At 35.0% G+C, this 22,848-nt stretch overlaps 1 protein-coding gene across 7 annotated transcripts in view; it reads left to right on the top strand.

Moving 5' to 3' along the window:
- Positions 1–22,476, top strand: part of LOC149575014 (protein ENHANCED DISEASE RESISTANCE 2-like) — a 162,524-nt gene extending 140,048 nt beyond the window's left edge. For 4 of the 7 annotated variants that reach the window (XM_089814870.1, XM_089814867.1, XM_089814869.1 and 1 more), the window contains 6 exons: positions 3,117–3,161; positions 3,278–3,418; positions 3,539–3,634; positions 3,767–3,868; positions 16,596–16,709; positions 21,912–22,476. In XM_089814870.1, the coding sequence (XP_089670996.1) occupies positions 3,117–3,161; positions 3,278–3,418; positions 3,539–3,634; positions 3,767–3,868; positions 16,596–16,703 (492 nt within the window). In that variant the 3' untranslated portion in view covers positions 16,704–16,709; positions 21,912–22,476. The remainder of the gene's footprint in view (positions 1–3,116; positions 3,162–3,277; positions 3,419–3,538; positions 3,635–3,766; positions 3,869–16,595; positions 16,710–21,911) is intronic. The other 3 variants (XM_089814868.1, XM_089814871.1, XM_089814872.1) reach the window with 3 other exon arrangements.
- Positions 22,477–22,848: the final 372 nt, after the last annotated feature.

Here is a 22,848-nt window from a genome sequence, read left to right as displayed (position 1 = left end):
ATCATTAATCATTTATTCATATATTTTTATACTATCATTATAATAATATTTTATCAATATTATATAATAATGCTTGATGGCCTACTAATAATATTTATATATTCAATATTCATTTAATAATAGTGTACATAATTTATTAATAACATTATTGTTATTATTATGAGTACGATTGATACCCATGAATCTTGATTACCTTACTAATATTATCAATCTTTTATTTATTATATCTTAATACTATTATCATATTATAATTATAATGTAATATCATATTGTATGATAATAACATTATTATTATTATTATTTTATTTATTAATAATGATTTGACCTTTAATATTACCTCATTACCTTAGTAACGTATTATTATATCAATAATATATTATTATTTATCCTTTAATAATATATTATACCATTAATAATATAACAATATTCCTTTTAATATATTATAACATTTAAGAAATAATATATTTATTTATTCATAATAATTTACTTATATTACCCAAATTAGGGGACATGACACATTTAGGCTTCATTTTTAGTTATCTTAATCCGTTTTATTTTTAGACATCTTTGTTCAAACAACTTTTCTTTTTACTTCACGCTTTTTGTAGCATCTGTAAACTCTATTTAAGAGTGTATTGTTAATACAATCAATTCCATTTTTTAAGTTTCATGGTATTAGAGGGTTGATGGGATTCCACAATATTTGGCGATTTTTTAAAGAAAATTTCGAGCCTCTTCTGATCTGGAATTTTTTTCCTAGAAATTTGTTTATTGATTTTCTTAAATAAAAATTGTTGGAGGTATTTTATGAAAATTTTATGGTTCGTCCTTGAAGATTTTTGCTCAATATCACTTGCCTGGTCATGAGTTTTTATCAGATGATTTCCAGTTTTGAGAAAGTCTCTAATTTTGAAGGTTGCATGTACTTGAATGTTGCTTACACATGCTGTTTACCACACGAAGTCTTGTGTTTTGCCACAAGAATTCTTCTCTAATAGCTTTTCATAAATTTTTCCTTTAATGAAATCTATGCTGGGGTTCCATAATTTTTTCCTCAAAAATTATGCGGTGGGTTTTCAATTTTTTTCTGTAAAATAAAATTCTGGTGGATTTTACCCTCTTTCCTCAAAAATGAAGATTTGTATTCTTTGACCCGTGTCCTAATTCTATTGCTGGTTTTGATTGTTTTTCACTTCAAAAACTGTGCTTGGTTTTGATCAAATTTTCACCTCCAAAATCATGTTTGGTTTTGATTGAATTTTCACCTCAAAAATTGTGTTTGGTTTTGATTGGGTTTTCAACTCAAAAATCGTGTTTGGATCTGGTCAAATTTTCTCCTCAAAAATTGTTTCTGGTTTCAGGGAAGGACAATTTTGTTGTCAAACATTAGGTTGGACATTTTTTGAATGATTTTTGGCTAGGGGTTTTGAAGATTTTGGTAGGGTTAGTGGCAAAATCATCTTAGTGGTAGAGTTTGTGTTTGGCAGAGTTTGTGTTAGGCTCGTCTCTTTTTTCAGACCATTTTGAAGAAAGAGACATCCTTCTCCGTTTTTTCCTGGTGGCCCTTGGTCATTGACATTGTGTAGATCTAGGGAGTTTATGCCCACTAGACATTTTTAGACTTTTGTAGGGTAGCTGATAGAATGACCATTAAGGGAGGGTATTAGAATATTTTTAGTATTCTAGGTTCTTGTTATATTTAGCTCATTATTCTAGAACCTTAGTAAATGATCATTTTAGGCTTTATTTTATAGTTATCATAATCAGTTCTATTTTTAAACGTTATCTTTGTTTAGACAACTTTTCTTTTTTACTTGTAAACTCTATTTAAGAGTGTATTGTTACTACAATGAATTCCATTTTTTAAAGTTTCATTGGCTTGGTGTCTTCCCTTATCAACCTTAGTAGTGGCATACATTATAGTAGTTCTTCATTTCATCATTCACACTGGCCAACCTTGCATCCTTCCTCACAGAGAAGGAAGGTAGCAGATATCTGGGACAGAATCTGACAACTTCATTTGTTTCTCATGTAAATAGTACTCCAAAAAATAATGTTTGGCACCTAAATATTTTTTCGTACCTGTCTTTTTCTTTAGTTTTTTGCTTTAGACGTTCATTAGCATCAAGTGCTAGGAATGTAAGAGATATAGTACCTTGTTATTAGTTATAGTCATTTCTAAAAGTAATTATATATTTAGTTAATAATGAGATTAGTTATATAATTTACTAATATTAATATTAACTTCGTCTTTTATTTTATATTTTATACTATATATATATATAAACCGGAAACAGAAAGATCATCAGTGGTAAGTAATGAGCACAAAAATCACCGTTCTAGAAAAGTTCTTTGAAAGTACATCATTATGCATATTTCCTACCATAGCCTATACAAAATCCGTAACTTTCTTTGGACTATGTTATCTGTTGAGTTATTCCAAGATCCAGTAAGTGCTAGAGATTCACACTCCACATATATTAGATATTTTTCTTTTGAAAGAATATTGGACTATGTTATCTGTTGAGTTTTTCCAAGATACAGTAAGTGCTAGAGATTCAAACTCCACATATATTAGATATTTTTCTTTTGAAAGAAAGTTATGGATTTTGTATAGGCTATGGTAGGAAATATGCATAATGATGCACTTTCAAAGAACTTTTCTAGAACGGTGATTTTTGTGTTCATTACTGGACTATGTTATCTGTTCAATTTTTCCAAGATACAGTAAGTGCTAGAGATTCAAACTCCACATATATTTGATATTTTTCTTTTGAAAGGAAATTACGGATTTTGTATAGGCTATGGTAGGAAATATGTATAATGATGCACTTTCAAAGAACTTTTCTAGAACGGTGATTTTTGTGCTCATTACTTTGCCAAGATACAAATCCAAACTTACTAATGGACTATGTTATCTGTTGAGTTTTTCCAAGATACAGCAAGTGGTAGAGATTCAAACTCCACATATGTTAGATATTTTTCTTTTGAAAGAAATTTACGGATTTTGTATAGGCTATGGTGGGAAATATGCATAATGATGCACTTTCAAAGAACTTTTCTAGAACGGTGATTTTTGTGCTCATTACTTACCACTGATCATCTTTCTGTTTCAGGTTGCTGCAGAAAAGGGATTGTTCACTCTTGTTATCAACCTTCAAGTATGTTAGCATATGTCTTACGTTATTAGTCCGTGTTCTGCTCTGAAGGGGAATGCTCGTGCTATGTCTTCCCTACCTTGTATGAGAAATATTAATACATGTGGTGGTTGTTATAGGTGCCAGGATCAACACATTATAGCATGGTCTTTTATTTTGTAGTCAAAGAGCTCGTGCAGGGATCACTTTTGCAGCGTTTTGTAGATGGTGATGATGAATTTCGGAATAGCAGGCTGAAACTTATTCCCTGTGTTCCAAAGGTTTTTTCCACCCCCATGAGATGGCCATGTGCCAGGCTTTATTTGAGCATGAAACATTGATGTTTCTAGGTGGTTGAAGTTTTATCTTAATTGCCTTATAAGTCAATTTGTTACTTGCAGGGTTCTTGGATTGTTAGACAGAGTGTTGGAAGCACTCCTTGTATTTTGGGCAAGGCAGTTGATTGTAATTATTACCGTGGACAGAAGTACCTGGAGGTGTCAAATTCTTTTCATTTTGGTTTATAACTTTTGCAATTCTTGATACTTTCCAGTTTTAAAATAATGCAATTTTATTCTTAATGAGTGCATTATTATGATATTATCTGATTTAAATACCTACAAACACAGGTAGATGTTGACATAGGTTCGTCAACAGTTGCCAATGGAGTACTGGGTATAGTTTGTGGTGTTGTGACAACATTGGTGGTTGACATGGCTTTCCTTGTTCAGGTATTCATAGATATAGTTTACACAGATAGCGAAGTTGAACTGTTTTATCTGTAGCATCTTTTATTATTTAAGTTTAATTGTTGTGTTACAAATTGTTTTTCTTTAAATTGAATAGCCTATATCTGTATGCCACTTCTTTAATTCATACATGGGAAACATAGGTAAATATTTTTTGAAACAATCTAATACAAGTACATTTTCAAATATATGAGATTACTTTTATTATTTTATAGGGCTAGGGCTAATTGTTTTAGTGGTAAAATTCTTAGACACCCTTGAATTAGGTGGAGTATGACTCGGGGAAAGTGAAAATCCTTAGGAGATCATTTAAGTTGAACAATATGTAATGTCCCCATTTCCGGGTTCTCTTGCATTGCAGTTGGCACTGACCTTTTGGAGGTGTGTCAACGTTATCAGAGGAACTATTCGATGATATAGTGAACTCGGTTTGGGAAACTCAAATGCATCTTTTAGAAGTGATTTCTGACTTGTGGTGTGTCCAAGAATCTTGCAGAGCATGCATAATTTATAGTATGTCAGCTGGTTGGCTTCATTTCTCATTTTGCATCGTTGAGATCACTCCAGCACAGTCAGATTCTTTTTTTGATGCGTTTTGATAGTTTCTGTAAAATGGGTGCGTTGATGGCTTGTTTTTAATTATTCTACTGAGGCTGCTAATGTTTAAGTAAAATATTTTCATATGCAGCTTAGTTTTTCGAAGTGGGATTGAAAAGTTTAAATCATGAGCACATATAATAGGGACCTTGCATGTCAAATTATCATTATTTTAATGGTCTATTTTCGAGCTTAAATGGAGTTTAAATTTAAAAATGAATTTTATATTGTGCTCCACAAAAGTTGGTGTTTAGTGGTAAAATGGAAGTGTTTTAATGGGATGTAGGCCTCCACTTTACTCCACTAAGCCATTGAAATATGTATGTGAGGAAAAGAGGGAATCTCCAAATATGTTCCCTTTTTAAATCCAAATTAGATTAATTAGCAAGGCCCAAAAGAGAAAGGGTGCCAATACTGAATTTGAATTGTAGGAAAGAATACAATATAAGGAAATACATTCTTAGGTCCTTGTAGGATAATGCGTATGCAAAATTGAACTAATTGATTAAATAATGTAGATCTAGATGCTAAGTGTACGCAATCAGCTCAATTAAGATATAGATCTAGGATAAAGATATGTAATAAAATAAAATGTAAAAGACTCACCTTGAAATATGTAGATGTATTTTAGCTCTGAAAATCGTGGATCCGAGCATGTTTTTGAATATCTGACTATAGATTCCCAAATGAAAAGAGGACAAAAGGGTCTAGGTCAACCTGGAAGGTCACATTTCCATGAGGTTGACATGTACTAGGGGCATTGTAACAGAGATGAACCAACTTCTTAGAAAAACTCTTGGGATTAATTTCCAGATCCGCATGCGCCGAATTGATATCCCGCTCCTACACACATAAAAACTTGGTTTTGGGGTTTTGGTAGGGGAGGGCTTGCCTTTGTCAAGCCTTATATTGAGGAATCAACTTTGAAATGTGAATGTAAATCTATGTGAAGTAAACAAGATAAATGTTAGTATTCGCCTTGCTTGTGGAAACCCTTTTCAATAAGGACTTGTTATGTTGTATGTTGTAGATCTTGAATTTTGGATGAAGGATGTAGGATGTCTCCACAATTGCAATGGATCTATTGTAACCACATCATGGAGCCATGGATGTAAGTGTATATCAATGAAGATGAAGAATGCCTCAATGTAGATTTCCTCCCTCGATGACCAACAATATACTAGATCTTGAAGAGAAAATGCAAACAAAAGATCCTTGAATGCTTGAAGAAAACTTTCTTTCTTGCTTGAACGCCTTGATCTCCAGAATCCCTTGAGTGCTTGATGATTTGTGAATGCTTGATGATGATGCGATGTTAAAATGAAGCCCCCAAGTCTCCTTTTATACTAGTTTTCGGGCAAGAAAACAACTCAGGCCTGATTGGGGAGTAAAATAAAATAATTGGAAAGTTCGAGACACTATGGGCCTATCAATTGGGACAAGGTCGACTTGGGAGGGTCAAGGTCGACCTAGACCAGGGAACAGAGTAAGAAAGACTCCTAGAGATCTTAAATACTATAGTGGTGAAAGTGGAAGATATGGTGCAAAATAGGAGAAAAAGAACATCAAGTAGAGATCCATCCATGGTCCAAGAAGTCACTAAAAGATGGGTGCTAAAAGGTCTTAAAAGGCAAGTGCGTCCATTTTAAGATGGTTCAGTTAGAACATTTTCAAAATATACCCTTAGGATTGTTGACATGGTTTAATAGCCTCCTATGAAATCCTTAATTGGGACAGTAGTGGTTTCTTAAACTGATACATCTTTTGGTAGAAACAGCTAACTCAACTCCCTATAAGTGGTACCCAAATGGGGCTGTAGGTTTGAATCCTCTAGGGCAATGTTGAGGGAGAGATTGTTGGCAAGTTTCCAACATATACCCTTAGTTTTTGTGATGGTAGTGGTTTTTTAAACAGATACATCTATTGGTAGAAACAACCGGTTCAACTCCCTACAAAAGTTTGGTGGGACAAATGTATAAAAAGCATTTGAGGGGCTTATTTGGTATCACGCGGATTGTGTTATTGGTTTATTGCTCATTGGTGAGAATCCCTGATGTTTTGGGAATGGAACCTTGTGTGATTTAACCTTTTGGAGGACAGAAACCCTCTCGTGGGAGATTGGCTATGGTGGTGAGAGATTTATTATCATTGATGTTGAGAGATTTGTTGAGAGACTCATTTCTGCGGAACGGTATTTGCAGGATTCAAAATTGACGAGTTTTGTTTTTGTTAAGTTTGTCAGGTTTGCAGATTCAAATTCTTAGAAGTGTATTTTTTTTCCTGTATGTGTGTGTTATGAGAATTGGAATATCTTGAATATTTAAATTGCAAGCCGCTTGGTTATGTCCCCAGCTGTAAGGCTTTGTACCCACAAGGAGCCGTATCCTTGCCATGATCAAGCTAGGAAGGTAAAACAGTGTTATGGGAATGCTTAATAGCATTTTATGATTCTAGTGCAGATTGATTAGTCAACAAGACAACTTCTAATGACCCAACACAGCTATAAAGAGGACTAAGGCATTTGAAAAAATGGAGAAAATTAAAAAGCTGACTAGAGTATGAATGTTCAGATATAAGCTTGGTATTAAAAGGGGACAAGGGTGATTTGTGCTCTCCCAAATTAAAATGAAAAAAACAAAGGCATATCACACTGAAGACAAAGCTGTTGAATGTGTTGCGGACCCTCATTGTCTACAATCATGTTTCTCTCGTAGGGTCACTACTTAGCTATGTCATTGGCAGTTTATGAGTGCTCTCATGGAATAAGAAAACTGAGTTGTTTTGGTTTTTATTGTTTAGTCATTTCAAATCGGATGTGGCAGTGAAGCTTGGTAAGGCAAATCAAATTTTCATGGAATTTGTAAACTGGAGGAGCTGTTGGGAATTCTATTGGAGTATTGGTCGAATTGTAGCATCTTTGGCTTTTGAAGGATTCTTACCCGTTGCTGGAGGTAATGGAATAGTTAGGACAACTGCCCGTCACTGGGAGCTAATTGATGGATTTTAAGGGGGCACATGGGTTCTATTCTGAGCATTTAAAAAGGATAAGTCATTTAATGCTGGGGTGTGTGTATCTTCTGTGTACATGGGGTTTTTTGAGTACCTTCATGCTTGACATATGGACTGAAGGTGCTCAAGCATCATCTGCGCGGTTTGGAAATTATTTGCAGCTCATTTCCTGTCTGAATAGTGGATTCAAGTGTGATTAACCCTTTAATTAAGTATTTCATGGTGTTGTTTCCAAGGTCAGAAATGTAGTTTATTATCTGTCTATTTCTGTAGCTGTTTCCTATTCAATATTGTATTGTTAATTGAAAGATTGGAGCAGGTCCTTTTGCATGTACAGTCAACTATTGGTTGAATGAGTTTTCACTTTTTATTTCATTAATGGTTTTCATGCACTGTGAATGTTGTGATTTGGAAAATATAAATCTGCAAATTAAAAGTTTAGAACTCTCAGAAGTATACAAACTGTTAAACAAAATTACATTAGCTGAGTGTCAAAGAAGTGCTGCAAAAAATCTATTAGCAACAAGGTTCACCTTTTATAGTGGTATCAGATTTTGTGAACCTATTAGTCCATGTGTTCTTTTCGTTTTTGAAGATGTTTAATAGGGCTTTAAGTTTTAACAGAACATTTCAGAAAGTCATTTAGATTTATCCAATTCAAGGGCTTAGAGAAAGAAATAGAAGTGGGAAGTATGTTGTATGCTTTGGGGAAACTCGGGTTCTGGCTTCGGTCAAAGCACTTGCTTCCTGGCAAGTTGAAAGAAATAGAATTGCCTTTATCAAAGTTAGAGCAGTCAAATTTCGAGCTTTTGAAATGGGGAACAAAATCTTTGATTGCTAATGTCAAATTGGTCACTCCCCTAGGGAACCCGAGAGGACAAAACAACTACTAAGAAAATAGGCAAACAATTTTCTTTTTTAAGAGACAAGAAAGGTTACTAACACATCACTAAAACCACAATGATACGAAGCAAAGAAAGATACAATTCATTAAATGCAACAAGAGTGTTAAACATAAAGCCAAAAGCAAGATCCTCTTAGTTTCCTCGACATTACTACAAGTAATGTAAAACAAAATAACTAAGTCAAAAACATATTTAAATTTGTGAACAAGTTAACCTTAATAATGAATCCATTTACATCAAAATCTCATATACATACATGGTATGATATCCAAGATCCAAAATTTGTAAAAACCCCAACTGGTTATAACTTCGACAAACACCAAATTCTTCAACTTATGCAAAAATAAACTTTGCATACACAACTTCAATTGACATCAGAATAGTGAGACACAATTAAATGAACATATCCTCTTTATTCATTGCATAAATAGTACTTATTAAACACCCATACAATGAGACGTAAAATGTAACAGTGAACTTGGCAAAGTATCAAACTTCTCCACCAATTGCAGCCTAAGATGTAATGCTACAGCAGTCCCAAAGTGATGCCCAATTTCAGAAGATCAAGTGTTCACTAGATGCAGATTTACCATACCATTGAAGCAGATCAAAATCACTCCTTATAGCAGGCCACTGAAGCGTCTAACAGGGCTGAAATACCCTCCCAAATTCAGATCTGAATACCGCCCAGACCAAGGAAATGTGTACAGCCGGATAGGGCAATCCTGTTCACCTTATATATGCAGATCAAACCACATTGAAAGCTTGCCCAAATGTGCAGCAATTTGACATTTAGTGGCAGGGATTTGATTGTCAAACATAGGACAGAAATCACACCAATCAGAAAGGATATTTAGGCATTTGTAATTGCAGATAACATTCACACTGATCCAAGGATGATGGATGCCAAACTTCAATGAGATCAAACTCCCAAATGCAAATAAGAATCATCACAAACTTTTAGCGCAGTAGTTGTCTTTCAAGCTACAGCAGGAGCAGAAATGGAAGACTCCCAAATTAATTCACAAGACTCAAATTCCAAAACTACTATACCTCAGCAGTAGGTTGGAGAATAATCAGCTCCAACAATTAATCTTCTCCTTAGCCACAGTAAAACAGTAGGAGAAATTAGCAAATAGTTTTACCTCAGCAACTATTTGCAAAGCAATCCCAGAATTAAATCTTAGTTTTGAGTCTACAATACTTCAGCTATAGATCCATTGAAACAACCCAGAATTCAGACCCTTTTACTTCAGCAAGGGCATGAAAATTAGAACTCAGAAAAGGCCACAAAGGCAACAAAAGCAAATATACATTCAAGCATGCTTTTCTCAACAAATGGGCTTGTATTTATAACCTCCAAATTCCTTTTTGTTGCCAAAATGTAACTTCACTCAAGAAGTTTCACCACACAACATCAATTAGAAGCTTCCTCTAAATTCTCTCACTTGACTTGGCTTAACTAATTAATAAATGACACTTCCAATGATAACTGAACTCCCAACTTAAGTGAAATTATAAAGTTAAATTATAACTTTATAACAAGCCATTTAATAATTAATAATAATTTGGCCACTAAAAATATAATAACTCTCAAAATACTCATCATTTAAATATGTCGTTTGAAATAGAAGTCGTACCTATTATTTCTCCATGTGATCAAATGCACTTTCCAAAAATAGAAAGGGTCCATCTCAATCAACATCAACTTACTACAAATAGTAAGTACACAAAACTAAGCCAAAACGAAGTCTGATCTGAGCCAAACGAAGGCCAACCTATAGCTTACTGAAATGTGGAGAAGATAAGACCCTCTCAAGCCAAGCCTCTGCCACGGAAGACCCTCTATCCACAATAATTAGCCTACGAGGATCACAATAATAGGCTATTCCCTAAAACTAAGATACCGACAAAATTGGGGACATTACAAAATCATCACCCATCAAGATACATTACTACTATGCATGTAATGTTCCCATTTTAGCAAGTTCTTGTAGCTTGGCAAAGTCAGTTCATCATTGCGACCCTCGTGGGCTTACAATGTGTTTTGAGGGTCTCTATTGAGTGACTTGCTTTTTATAGCAAGTCAATTTTGGGCGGTTACTATTTTTAGCAGTGCGGTTGAGACACTTGGTGATCGGCATTTTCAATGAATGATTGGATCATTTAATGGAGCTTCATATTGTAAGTTATTTATTAAGGCTATATTAATGAATAACTTTATCATTATGTTGTTATAATTTGACGGTGTGTTGAAGAATCCTTCTAATTGAAAAGTATCTTCATGAAGCTTTTAGCTTGGGAGTTATTTATTCAAAATTATTAAATGAAACTTCTAAGCTTCTAATTGAAAAGTGTATTGATGAAGCATCTTTAATGAAAAGTATGAGGAAGAAGCCAAGTTCATTTGTAATTATAAAGAGGCCTTTTGGAGATGATCATTTCATTTCTTTGCCATTTGGTTTTATTACATTTTGTAATCTGGTGAGGGTGACGATTGATTCCTCTATTTGCTGTTGCACTTTGAGCTATTGAAACACATGGTGAATTGTGTGCATTCTGATTCTGATTATCTATTAATTTGTTGCTGTTGTATAACAAATTGATAGTTGTTGGTCTGGAAATTGGCATCCAAATAAGAGGGTTTCATGCATGATTCATTGCTGTAGCTGAAGAAGTTTGAAGGGAAAATTAATCACCAATCTGGGCATCTGATCCTGTAGTGAATCACTGCAATATCTGGAGCAGCGTTTGGTAAGTAGTTCGTCATTATCAGGGGTTAATCTGGAGTAATTACTGCTAGTTTGGAGCTGCATTTGGGTGTTCATTATCTGCACTTTTTAATACTTCTGGGCAGCGTTGAGGGTTGGCAATTGGGATTGTTTTAATCCTGCCGTGATTCCTTAATTGGCAAATCTGCACTCACCAATTGAGCTGCGTATTAAATCTGGAAGCGGCGTTAAATGTTCTGGTTGGCAGTGGGTATCTAGTTGAGGGCTGCATTGAATTTCCTAAATGTTGGTGTTTGATGCTAAGAATCTACATTTATTCCAACGTCGTTGTTCATCATCAGGTTCCTTAATAAAGAAATTACATTTGCATTTGGTTTTCAATCATTGTAAATAATTTGCAATTGAAATTCAAGTTGCAAGCATTACTAGTTGTTCATTGAAAATAGTTTGGAATTGAATTAAGGTGTTGCAAAGGTGCATGTGAACTGTTTGATTAAATGCCAAGCTGTAATTGTTTGTTTTAGTTATCACCAGTGTGCATGCCAAGTGGTTGTAGAAGTGCCTAGTGGCTGTAGGTGCACATTTGGATGCATGGCAAGTGTTTGTCTTTATGTTTATTGGCCATAATAGTTAATTTGAGCCATGCATACATTTGCCAAAGGTCTGAAACAGCTAGTACATCATTTCTGTAACAACCGTGCATTGTCAGCAGCATTAAATAACTTCATTTGCAGCCTACGAATTTAAACAAGACAACTGGAGTATTTATGATAGTGGTTTCAAAGATTGCATGCCAAATGTTTGATAATATTCCTTGAGTTTCATAACAACAAATTTTGATTAGATTTACAAGGGATATTATATAATTGAAGTTAGAACCAGTTGGGGTTCTTTACAATGCAAGAGTACATATGTGTACAACACGAATAACAACTCCTTGAGGAGATTACATCACTACATCTTTAAAACAGTTGAAGGTTACATAATACAATATGCAATATACATATAAATATATCTCAAGATACAAAGTACCTAGCATCATTATGCTAACAAGGAACAAGAAGTGCACAAAGAACACATTGGCGGAGCATGATTCTTCCAATGACTTTCAGGACATACAACAACTGTTTGGCATCTAATTCTCAAGGATCATAAGCAAGAATACATGGTTTGACATACACATTCGAAAGAGAACACGTAGCGACTTAACACAATCAAACTATTTCTTTTAAACATCATTAATAAGCCTACCCCAAAATAATCTTAAGTTAATCTCTACTATCAATCGTCAATATATAAGACAAGGAGCGCATCTTTAAACTAATCTTTGGTTACTACACCCAAGAAGATGCTATATAAAATTAAACAAGACTTCAAGGTAAGGTAGTTACCTTGAGCTATTTAACACAACCATGCAACAAGGGTTTGCCATACCAATACAAAGACAAGGAAAACATGAATATTGACAAACATGTGTCAAATTACACATTAATAACACACAATGAACAAACATTACCAAGAGTTCCTAGTGTAGAAACACGTGTTTGATACCAAATGTAACACCCCCGCCAAGGAACTTGAGAGGACAAAACAATAACTAAGAAAATAGGCAACAATTGTTTTTTAAGACAAGAAAGATTTACTAACACATCACTACAATTGTAATAATATGAACCAAAACAACATATAATTCATTAAATGCAACAAGAGTGTTAAACATAAAAGCATGAACAAGATTCTCTTAGGTTTCCGGACAATGCTACAAGCAATGCAAAAAAAATGACCAAGTCAAAAATATATTTAAATACATGAACAATTAACCTTAAGAATGAATCCATTTACATCAAAATGTCATATAGATACATGGTATAATATCCAAGGTACAAAACCATCATCTGTTGAGATACATTACTACTATGCACGAGTACATGTGTACAATCCAAATAACAATATCTCCTCCAAGAGATTACATTATTACATCTTTACAATGGTTGAAGATTACCTAACATGATATGCAATAGACATAAATTTCTAACTCCTTTGCAAATATTCATCGACTCATAATCTTAAGAATATACATCAAGATACAAAGTACAATAGTATCATTATGCTAACAAGGAAAAATAAGTTGCACAAAGAACACATCGATGAAGTAGGATCCCTCCAAGCTCATAGACCAAGATAATGCATTTGATTGAAAAACAATTTCCTTTCAACCACGTAGGACCCTAAGATTGACTCTCTTGAGCTAGAAGATAACACAAGGCCCCACACCAAACAGGTGATGCAAAATAAGAATATCAAAAGAGAATCCAAAAATTGGCACAAATGCTCACAAGGGATTCAACATGGTTACCACTTAGAATTACATAAAAGAATTCATAAGACACCTACAAAAAAGGAACAAGATACCACAATGAAATTCACAAATACTAGAGGTGAACTAGAAAACAAACTAGAGGGAATCCTAAGACACATGCAGAAGAGTGTCATCACATAGTTCTCTACTATCTTGGGTTATCCTAACATGTTTCTCTAGACCCCTTCCCCCAAGTGCGAACTCATGTGGAATCTACAACATTTCGTGAGAACAAGGAAGTCGATTTGCCAGATCAATGCCTCATGGATGACCAAACCTTTCCCAACCTAACCATGGTGTCCATGGTACACACAAGATTTCTCATGGCTATGGGCGAGAAAACTCAGTTATCTTGACTAATGGGTAACCCAACCCAATTCATTTATTATGTTATAAATGGTAACATTTACTATTTTGACAATTTAGTGGTTGTGGGCTTTTTTGGATGCAAAATTTGTTGCTTACTTTATAAATGCTCAAAGTCAAACAAGACACAATTCAAAAAAGTGTATGCCTTTGGTTGCTAAGTAAACTTACTTGAATTTGTGTAAGACCGTTTGGTTACTTTTTTTGGCTAGCTTGTTGCAACATGACAAAGACCTTTATTATAAGTTTGTTGTACTTCATTGATTGATAGATGTTACATCCCAACTTTTGACCCAATTTAAAATGTTCATATAGCCGTTGAGGTTTCATGTGAAGTCAGTTGACAGTTAAAATTTGTTACAATCATGTGAAATGGTAAGATGGTTAATCGTTATAATTTCATATGAAGATGGAGTGCTAGTTATTATGATGATATTTTAAAGCTATTTTGGGAAGTTGATTATTATTGAAAAGGCGGTTAGCTGATATGATCGTTTATGATTAATAACTTGTTATGGTAATATGATTTAATTGTGGAGAATTTTCTTCTAGGGAGCACGCCAAAGGGGTGGAAGCATTGTCAGAAAAGAATTGGGCACAGGGGCACCACCATCACTGGGCAAATAGGTGTGAATCTTGAATCACCATGGCTAAGGGTAAACGACTAAGGAAGCAAGAGTGTACATTGGACAATACTATGAGCTACTTGGATAACATGTAAAACATTTAAATATTCAAACGTAATCAAAATTCGTACCTTTGATGATTTATGTTGGTATCCTCATCATTTCATTATATACATATATAAATGCACATATGTACAAAGGTATGATGCCACCATGGTATTAAATTACCCAAGCTCATCTCTATTAACACACACACACACACACACATATATACTATGAGAGGATATGAAGATAAAATAAATTCCCTAGATTATGTACGTATATAGATATGTGTATCCTAATAGGTATAACCTTGGACACAATAATAGTATGATGACATCATTTGAAGATATATATACACACACACACACACACACACACACACACACATTCATAAATGTAAGTAATTCTTTTCATCTTGAATTAGCTTGTCTTTCAAATTTGAATTATAATCCTCTGATTTTTCTTGAGAAAGTCCTTGAGTTTGAAGGACGGCTTCATGCCAGTACTAAAATATTATCTTCCATTAGCTGAGTTCAGCAAATTAATTGATAGCCTCTATGAACAGACACCTAGGACTCACCCCGGTTGGATGGGCAAGAGAGAGGGTGAAGAGGCGGAAAGGAAGTTCTGCAAAAACAAAGAATGGGAATCAGAATTGATATGATAACTTTATTTTTAAAGAGCTATTCAATAAGCTCATGTTTGTCCAATATGTACTCTGTTGCCAAGTTGAGTGGTGGAATTAAGAACCAGAATGCTCAGTGGCTGGACAAGGTGTTCCATGTCTATTCCAATTAGGGAGGGCCTTTAATGAATGATTTGTGGGGATATTTTGAGGGTCCGTATTTGGGAGGTTAAGCCCCTGACATGTTTCCCCTCTCCACAAGATGCCAAGACATGCACCAGAGAAAGATGAGTTATGCATTCTAACATTTTTTGGTAACAGGTATTTCACTTTGATGATGTTTATGCAAGTACAAAATATGATGGATTGATTTATATCATCGATTCAGTTATTTCCTTTAATGAAAGTAACTTTTCTCGTCAATGTAATTGGAACCAGTTAGATCGGTTGATCTTCCAACTGAACATGGAATATATCTATATGCAAGAGATAGGTTTATCTGATCAATTGTTATTTCAGTCTTCCATTTATGTGAATAACGAATATGAGTGTATTTTCTAATTGAATGTTATTGCCATAGCAATGGAAGAAGAGATGATATAGTGGTATTTGATGCCCTAAATGCTACAATGGTATTTGACGCCCTAAATGATACATTGGTATTTGATGCCCTAATTGATACATTGATATTTGATGTCCTAAATGATATAGTGATATTTGATGTCCTAAATGATACATTGGTATTTGATGCCCTAATTGATACATTGGTATTTGATGCCCTAATTGATACAGTGGTATTTGATGCCCTAAATGATACAGTGATATTTGATGCCCTAAATGATATAATGGTATTTGATGGTAATGGTGATTCGATAAAGTGGTATAGCTATTTGTTCCTAAGCGGCATATATGTATTAACCTGTGTTTTGCAGAAGCATTCCTAGACGGATGTCGGTTTTGAATTCTATAGTATGTAGATTTTTCCTTTGTTAAAATCATTGATGGTGTTTTCAAATTGTTAGTTATGAAATTTTCTGTTTAATGTTTTGTAACCATTAATCACATTCACATGAACATAACTGTTATAACTATCTTCCTATGAATATGAAGTATTAATGATACTTTTTTGATATGATATGATGTTAGTTAAGAGCCGGGAAAAGAGAATGTTACGATAGGCCTGATACATTACTAATATATTTTTGCGAAAAATCTTATTGAAAATTTCAACCAAATACTTGCAGGCTAGAAAGTTTCTTTCAATATTAAGCATGTGGAGGAAGCTATTATAAAAATCATTGTAATGTGGCATGCTACAATTTTGTGCAAAATGTTATTTTCTTAAGCTAACTAGTGAAATATGTAAAATGGTTCATGTTGCAACCCTTCTTTATATTTCCTTGATGTAAAGTAATAATCAATATTGTTGGACCATGTTTAAAACAAAGGGAAATAACCTGGAGGAGCTACCAGAACGCTTGATTGGTGCTGTGCGCATTTCACATCTTGAGCTTTCAAGTGCAGTGTCACCCTCATTGGAATCCAGTTCATCGTAGTCTTCAGTGAGTAGCACTTGGGCCTGTATAGATTTTTTTAACTGCTTCAAGAACTGCAATTTTATGAGTTGTCAGTCTAGAGTCTTTATTAGCGTATTTAGTTTGCTGCTTGGCATCATGCCAAATTTGAAAAGGATCATAAATTTCCCTGATACAAATATCCTCAAATCCAAAGTTCTCTCTAGTTTCTACTAAATAGTTAGGTTTAAGTTGTACATACTTCATGCTTATAGTGTTTTCCATGAAATTCTATCTTCCAGTTATTTCGAAATAGCGTCTTTCTATTTACTTTAGATGCAGTGTTAAAACTCACATGATGGTCACCCAATTCTATCCTTTTTCTTAGAGACATTGTACATTTGAAATGTGCTTTACAGATGCAGAATACAATTTGATGGATAAATTTAGCACATATTTAAAAAATTCATGGGAATGGTAAAATTAGTTGTTAAAGTTGATATAGTAAATTTGAATGATCAATTAACTATATACTGTAAGAAAAAATATTAAATATAGAACAAACATTGCAGGGCTTACGATTATAAAGAAGTTATATTAACGACTTCAACATACCAAAGTGAGGGAATGAGATTGAATATTACAAATGACACAAATTATTCCACAGAAAAGGTCAAAAAAGTTTACCCAGAAAAGAAAAACAATAAATACTATAATAAAATTTCAGAGAAATTCATCAAGAAAAGGAGAAACAAACAAAGCTAACGAAAATACCTCAGTAAGATGCCAGAAATTCACAAATATTCCTGTGAATGTAAAGACACTAGTTTTCATTAATGTTCATCCCTAGGACTATGGTTCTGTATCGGAGTGAGAGTTTACAGAGTTGATAATAGCTGGGCGGTCCTCAGTTTACAATTTAAATGTCTTCTCAAAAGTCATTTTCATGATCCATGAGATCTTAGTTTCGAAGAAGTACCACTTGGATGTCACCATTTCCATCATTCTCAAATGTATAAAGGATGCTATAAAAAATTCCAGTCTCACTCTTAGCACTGTGTTTAATTTATGTATACTATATGATTATTCTGTTTGCAAAGAATAATGTATTTTAGATGCCATGTTTGTCGCCATTTCCATCATTGATCAAAGACTAATTTTATTGGAAATGGACACCCCAATCTTGGCCTATGAATCCATATGGGCTTCAACAAGTCTTCTACAAGCTTGACCTCCTTTTCCAATAAATTTGCACACACCCTTTAATAATTTGGGACTTGTACTGTTTTGGAGCCACATTAATTAACTCATCACTTCTTGTCAATTTGGTGAGAGAAAATAATTGAAAGCTATCTTATTTGCATTGCTATTTGTTGAATTGCAATCTTTCAAGATCTATTTTGAAAAGCTATTTTGAAAGGTCCATTTGGTTTCTTATTTGTAAGGGGTTGTAAAAAAGGGATGCTTCTTTGCCACAACACTAGGATTAGATGGGGGTATAAGGAACTTTGTTCGTCGAGATCCATTTTGGCTATATATGATTTGTGCTTGCTTCTGCTAATTAATATATGCTATCACTTTCTCAGATGGTATATTTACACCTTTTTATCTAGGGGAATCTTTTATGCTTTGTCTAGGGGTACCACAACTCACCTAACCATATGAGCTTGAATGCAAGACTTCACATCCTTTTCAAATCTAAATATACCCACCACCGTGTGGAATTGGTTGTATCATACTGACCAACTTCTGAAGAGGAGTTGGAGTTGTTTTGAGGTGGCATTGGCTGATTTGGACAGAATTAGAAGCCATTGTAATTCCTGTGACAGCAAGTTATATAGAACAACACAATCCAAACAAATGAAATCAATAAATATATAAATGCAACTGAGAAAAATGACACTTACAAGTTGCAAGTAGTTGCCTCAGTGTGGAGCAATAATTATGCAATTGTGAGTCTATTCAAAGTTAAACTGGAAACTTTGCAACCAAGTTAATCTTGAACTGTTAACCATTGTTCACCCAAGAACTTATTATGATAGTGAGAGGTATGACCCAAATACTGCAATGACAGAATATGATAAAATCAGCAAGGCAGTGATTAAGATGATTACAAGAAGCAGCGATTAAGGAACATTAAGGAGCAGTGGCAAAGAGTATTAAGGTGAAGTAATTAAGGTTACAATGCAGTCATGTAATTTGTAAATGAGCAGCAAATATATTATGAAGTACAGCGACTGATGGAAGATAGTGTTTATGTATGTTAATACGAAGGGCAGCAATTAGAAATAAACCAAGGATAAACTGAAGTCAAATAAGTTTTTGTTACTAATAGTCAAAAGGGTATGGTGAAAGATGTCGGAAGCAAGAAGGGAGGGGCTCCACACCACAAAACCATAAAGAACAGTTGGTCTGATCAGAGAATCCATGACATCTTGGACTTGCTGTCCTGAAAATGGTGCTGGAAGCACTGTCACTCAAGCAAAGCAAGGGAGCCCAAACCTCTATTCATGCAAGGCTGCATGGTTTGTCTCATACTGAACTGGGGTCTAGAGAATCTAGCACCCATATATTTGTAAGTAGATGAAATCTCAATCTCCTTGCCTAGAAGAAGTCAGATGAGAGGTCTACAAATAGTTGAAGACCATAACTTGGGTCTTAGCCAGCTTAACCGTAAGCTGTCTTGAGTCACAAAAGCAAGCAAGGCCAACCAAAAGGTACTGGAGGCCTTAAAGAGAGGAGGCTAGAAGTGCCACATCATTAGCAAAAAAGATGGAAATCAAGACCTTAAATAGATAACAGCCATCATCAGGGAGCGAGAATTCCCTGACGAAAGCCTTGAGCTCGTCAATGTAGATGCCGAATAAAGTGGGGGAAAGCAAACAGCCCAACTTCACCTTGATAGTGCTCTTAATAAGTTTGGAGAATCCCCGAGGGGTCTTGAACTGGCCAACAACACACTCATATAGTCTCATAATAGCGGTCATGATAATCTCAGCTATCCCAATATCCTAGTCTCTGAAATAAGGACACCCGAGGAGCAGAGTTGAAGGCTTTTTGGAAGTACACAAAGCAACAGTACACCATCGCCAAGTGGTGTCTAGCCTCCTCAAGGATAGCTTGAAGAGTCAAGATGTGGTCCATAGTTTGAAAGTCTATCCTAAAACTGGCTTGGCCTCTAGTCCGACAATGTCGCTTGTCAAGCTTCTTGGAGAGAATATTTTGTTGAATAATAGTATAGAGTTTGGCAAAGGTGTGACTGACCATGATGGTCTTTTATTTGTTGGGGGCTTGAGGCTGACTCGACTTTGTGGATTGGATGGATGATGTGCCATGACTAAGAGGTGGGAAAACCAATGCAAACAACTCTATTAAAGAGCACAGTGAAGAAAGAACCCACAACCAAAATATCTACCCATATTGAAGAGTTTTGCCCAAAACCCTTCGTCATTGGCTACTTTGCTATTGCACAAGGATCTAACGACCTCATAGATGTTGGTGAAGGTGAATAGATGAGAGCAGGAAGTGGGGGTGAGTTGGATCGGAGGTTGGTTGGGAATGTCATAGAGGGTGGAGGTGCAAGAGGCATGCATGCAAAGATCGGGGGGTGGGACGGTGATAGGGAAAAGGGGTGCGCCAAAAGGGCTAGGGGGGCAATAAGAGGGAGGCGTATAGGGATTTGCACTGCGAGAGGTAGAAAGAGCGCTTCTTACGATGAAGGCGGTGATAGGAGAGCCTCAACTAGGGAAATGAAGGGGTTTGGGAGGAGAAAGCAATGCAAAGCATATAGTGGAAGGATTCATAGTTGTCGTTGAACCAGTGGTTAAGAGGGCAAGAATGCGAGGGGTGGGCGGTGCAAGAGAGTGAAGTGAAGTGATGGGGGAAGGATAGGATGACAAACTCCTGAATGATAGTGGCAAGGTGGTTGAACATGGCAGAGGCACAAGATGTGTTAGTGAAGGTGATTGGTGAAGAGACTCTGAGGTGGGAGGTGAAAAGGTCACAATCACCATCAACAAGGAGAAAACGATGCGAGGGGGAAGAGACATAGAGGAGGGGCGGGGCGAGGGGAGGTTTTGATGGTGAGGCTGAGAAGGGAGAGACCGACTAGGGGTAGGAGATTGAGAAGCAGCTAACAAAGGAGATGAAAGAGGCCCAAGAGAAGGTGTAGTCAACCTACTCGTACCACCGCAATGGGGCCAACAAGCAAAGAGACAATAATCAGGAAATTAGACAAGCCCGTTCAGAATCTCTAAGTTTGAAGACTTACATAACTGCAACAAGTGGTGGCCCTATCGAGTCAGAGGGCCATCCCTATCATCAGAGATGTGTTGTAAACCCATGGAGTGAGGGTTCGGCTCTGTAGTGCGCAATGATTTAGTCACCCGATCATGGAGGGGGGTTTGTAAGTCTACGGTCTTGGTGTTGAAATCCCCTAAAATAATGATGTTACTTATAGCTGAGAACTTGCTCCTACACTTCTACAGTCCTACAAGTCAACATAGGGGTCCCCCTCCTCAGAGCTATGTATAGCATAAGGCGAGATGAATCTATTTTGCCCTTTGAATTTGACCCATACTCACATCCCTCATTAGGCTTATCATCATGCCTAGGTTCATAACCTGATTTGCTTGCACTTTGAGAATGTGTTTTCATCTCATCCTCACCCATTTCATGACTGTGGGAACTCATTTTGGCACATAACTCACAAAATGAAAACAAACATCAATAAACACTTCATTCCAGCCTACGCCATACTTCAAAAAAAAAAAAAAGTAAATAAAACTCTATATTTGAAAAAAAAGGAAATTTAAAATTTAATTTTTATAAAGAGAATCTTTCAAGGAAATTAGCCTAGTTAGATTTGATGCCCATGCTCATCCCATCTTTCGTCTGCCTTGTCTTCAACATTTAAAAAAAATCAAAGTAATATGTGTGAAATTTTATTTCAGCACCTTTGTTAGACCATTTGGCCCTAGATTGCAATTGGAGATTCAAATTTAATTTAGTTAAAAAAAAGCTTTGGCTTCTCCAATGCAAGAAGAACTAACACACAAATCGTTTTCCTTGTAGGTAATATAAAGTTATAAGTAATCTTCGATAAAATTATCTGTTCCGATAGTATTATGTTTTCAGTAATCATTTGTCATGTAAAGTATTTATAGTTGTATATTTGTTGATGGTTTAATACTTTTGTTTATGGTTTAGGGTGCATTCTAAATTCTGATAGATCATTTTGAAATGGTTTAGTTTTCAGCGGAACATTCTTTGTACAGATGATATTGCAATAAGAACTGAAGATGGTGCATGATATGGAGCTTATATGGGTAGCATTGGTTTCTGAACAAAGATTGCAGTAAAAGGTTCAAAGCTCCTTGTATTTTAATGTTTGTACGAATGCTATGATTCAACCCAAGGGATGTACTTCCTATGATACTTATTTTTGTTGGTAACTTGGTTTCATTTTTTAACTACTAGCATGGAAATTCTTAGTCATCAAGGCCATTTTCATCTCATTGTAAGCTTTTAATATTGGATGTGACATGGGGCTAATCATTGATATTTTTACAATTCAAAATTATGTTTGTAAGCATTTATCTTGACATAAGACGACAACATACTAAGGACATAGCATTGAAGTTGCATGTTCTTTTGAAAGCACATTGTTGGTAGTTTATTTGACATTGAAGATGAAGCATTATTTAGCTTGTAGAAAACTGAAAACAAAAAAGTGTCCCTGGGAACACATATATGTACATGAAACATTGTATCCATGATTATTCGGTAACAATGAATAGCATGAATCCATAAGCAACACGACTTATTCTTTGTAGCGTGAATTGGGCTTTCTTTTGTTTATATATAGATATTTGTGAAATTCAACACCAATTTATGAATTAAAAATTTATTTTAAGACATTTATTTTTGATTTTGTATTACTTTTTTTTTTTGAATTAAAGGAGTTTAAACAACATAGAGTTCAACATTTAAATACTGCACCATCCCTTGCAAAACAAAATCGAGGGAAGAACCAAACTATTTTTATTTTTATTTTTATTTTTATATTTTTTACATCATTTGCCTTTTAAAACATATCAGCTACAACCCTCAAAAACAAAGAACCAACCCAAAAAAAAAGTTTATACTTTATGTTTCCCCTATTAGGATAAAGCCCTCAGATTCATGA

Source organism: Cupressus sempervirens, chromosome 2 (genome assembly GCF_028749045.1).
Source record: "Cupressus sempervirens isolate cs-2001-9-10 chromosome 2, ASM2874904v1, whole genome shotgun sequence".
Taxonomy (NCBI): Eukaryota; Viridiplantae; Streptophyta; class Pinopsida; order Cupressales; family Cupressaceae; genus Cupressus; species Cupressus sempervirens.
Note: the sequence above shows the minus strand (reverse complement) of the source record. Positions and strands in the feature narration are given on the sequence as shown.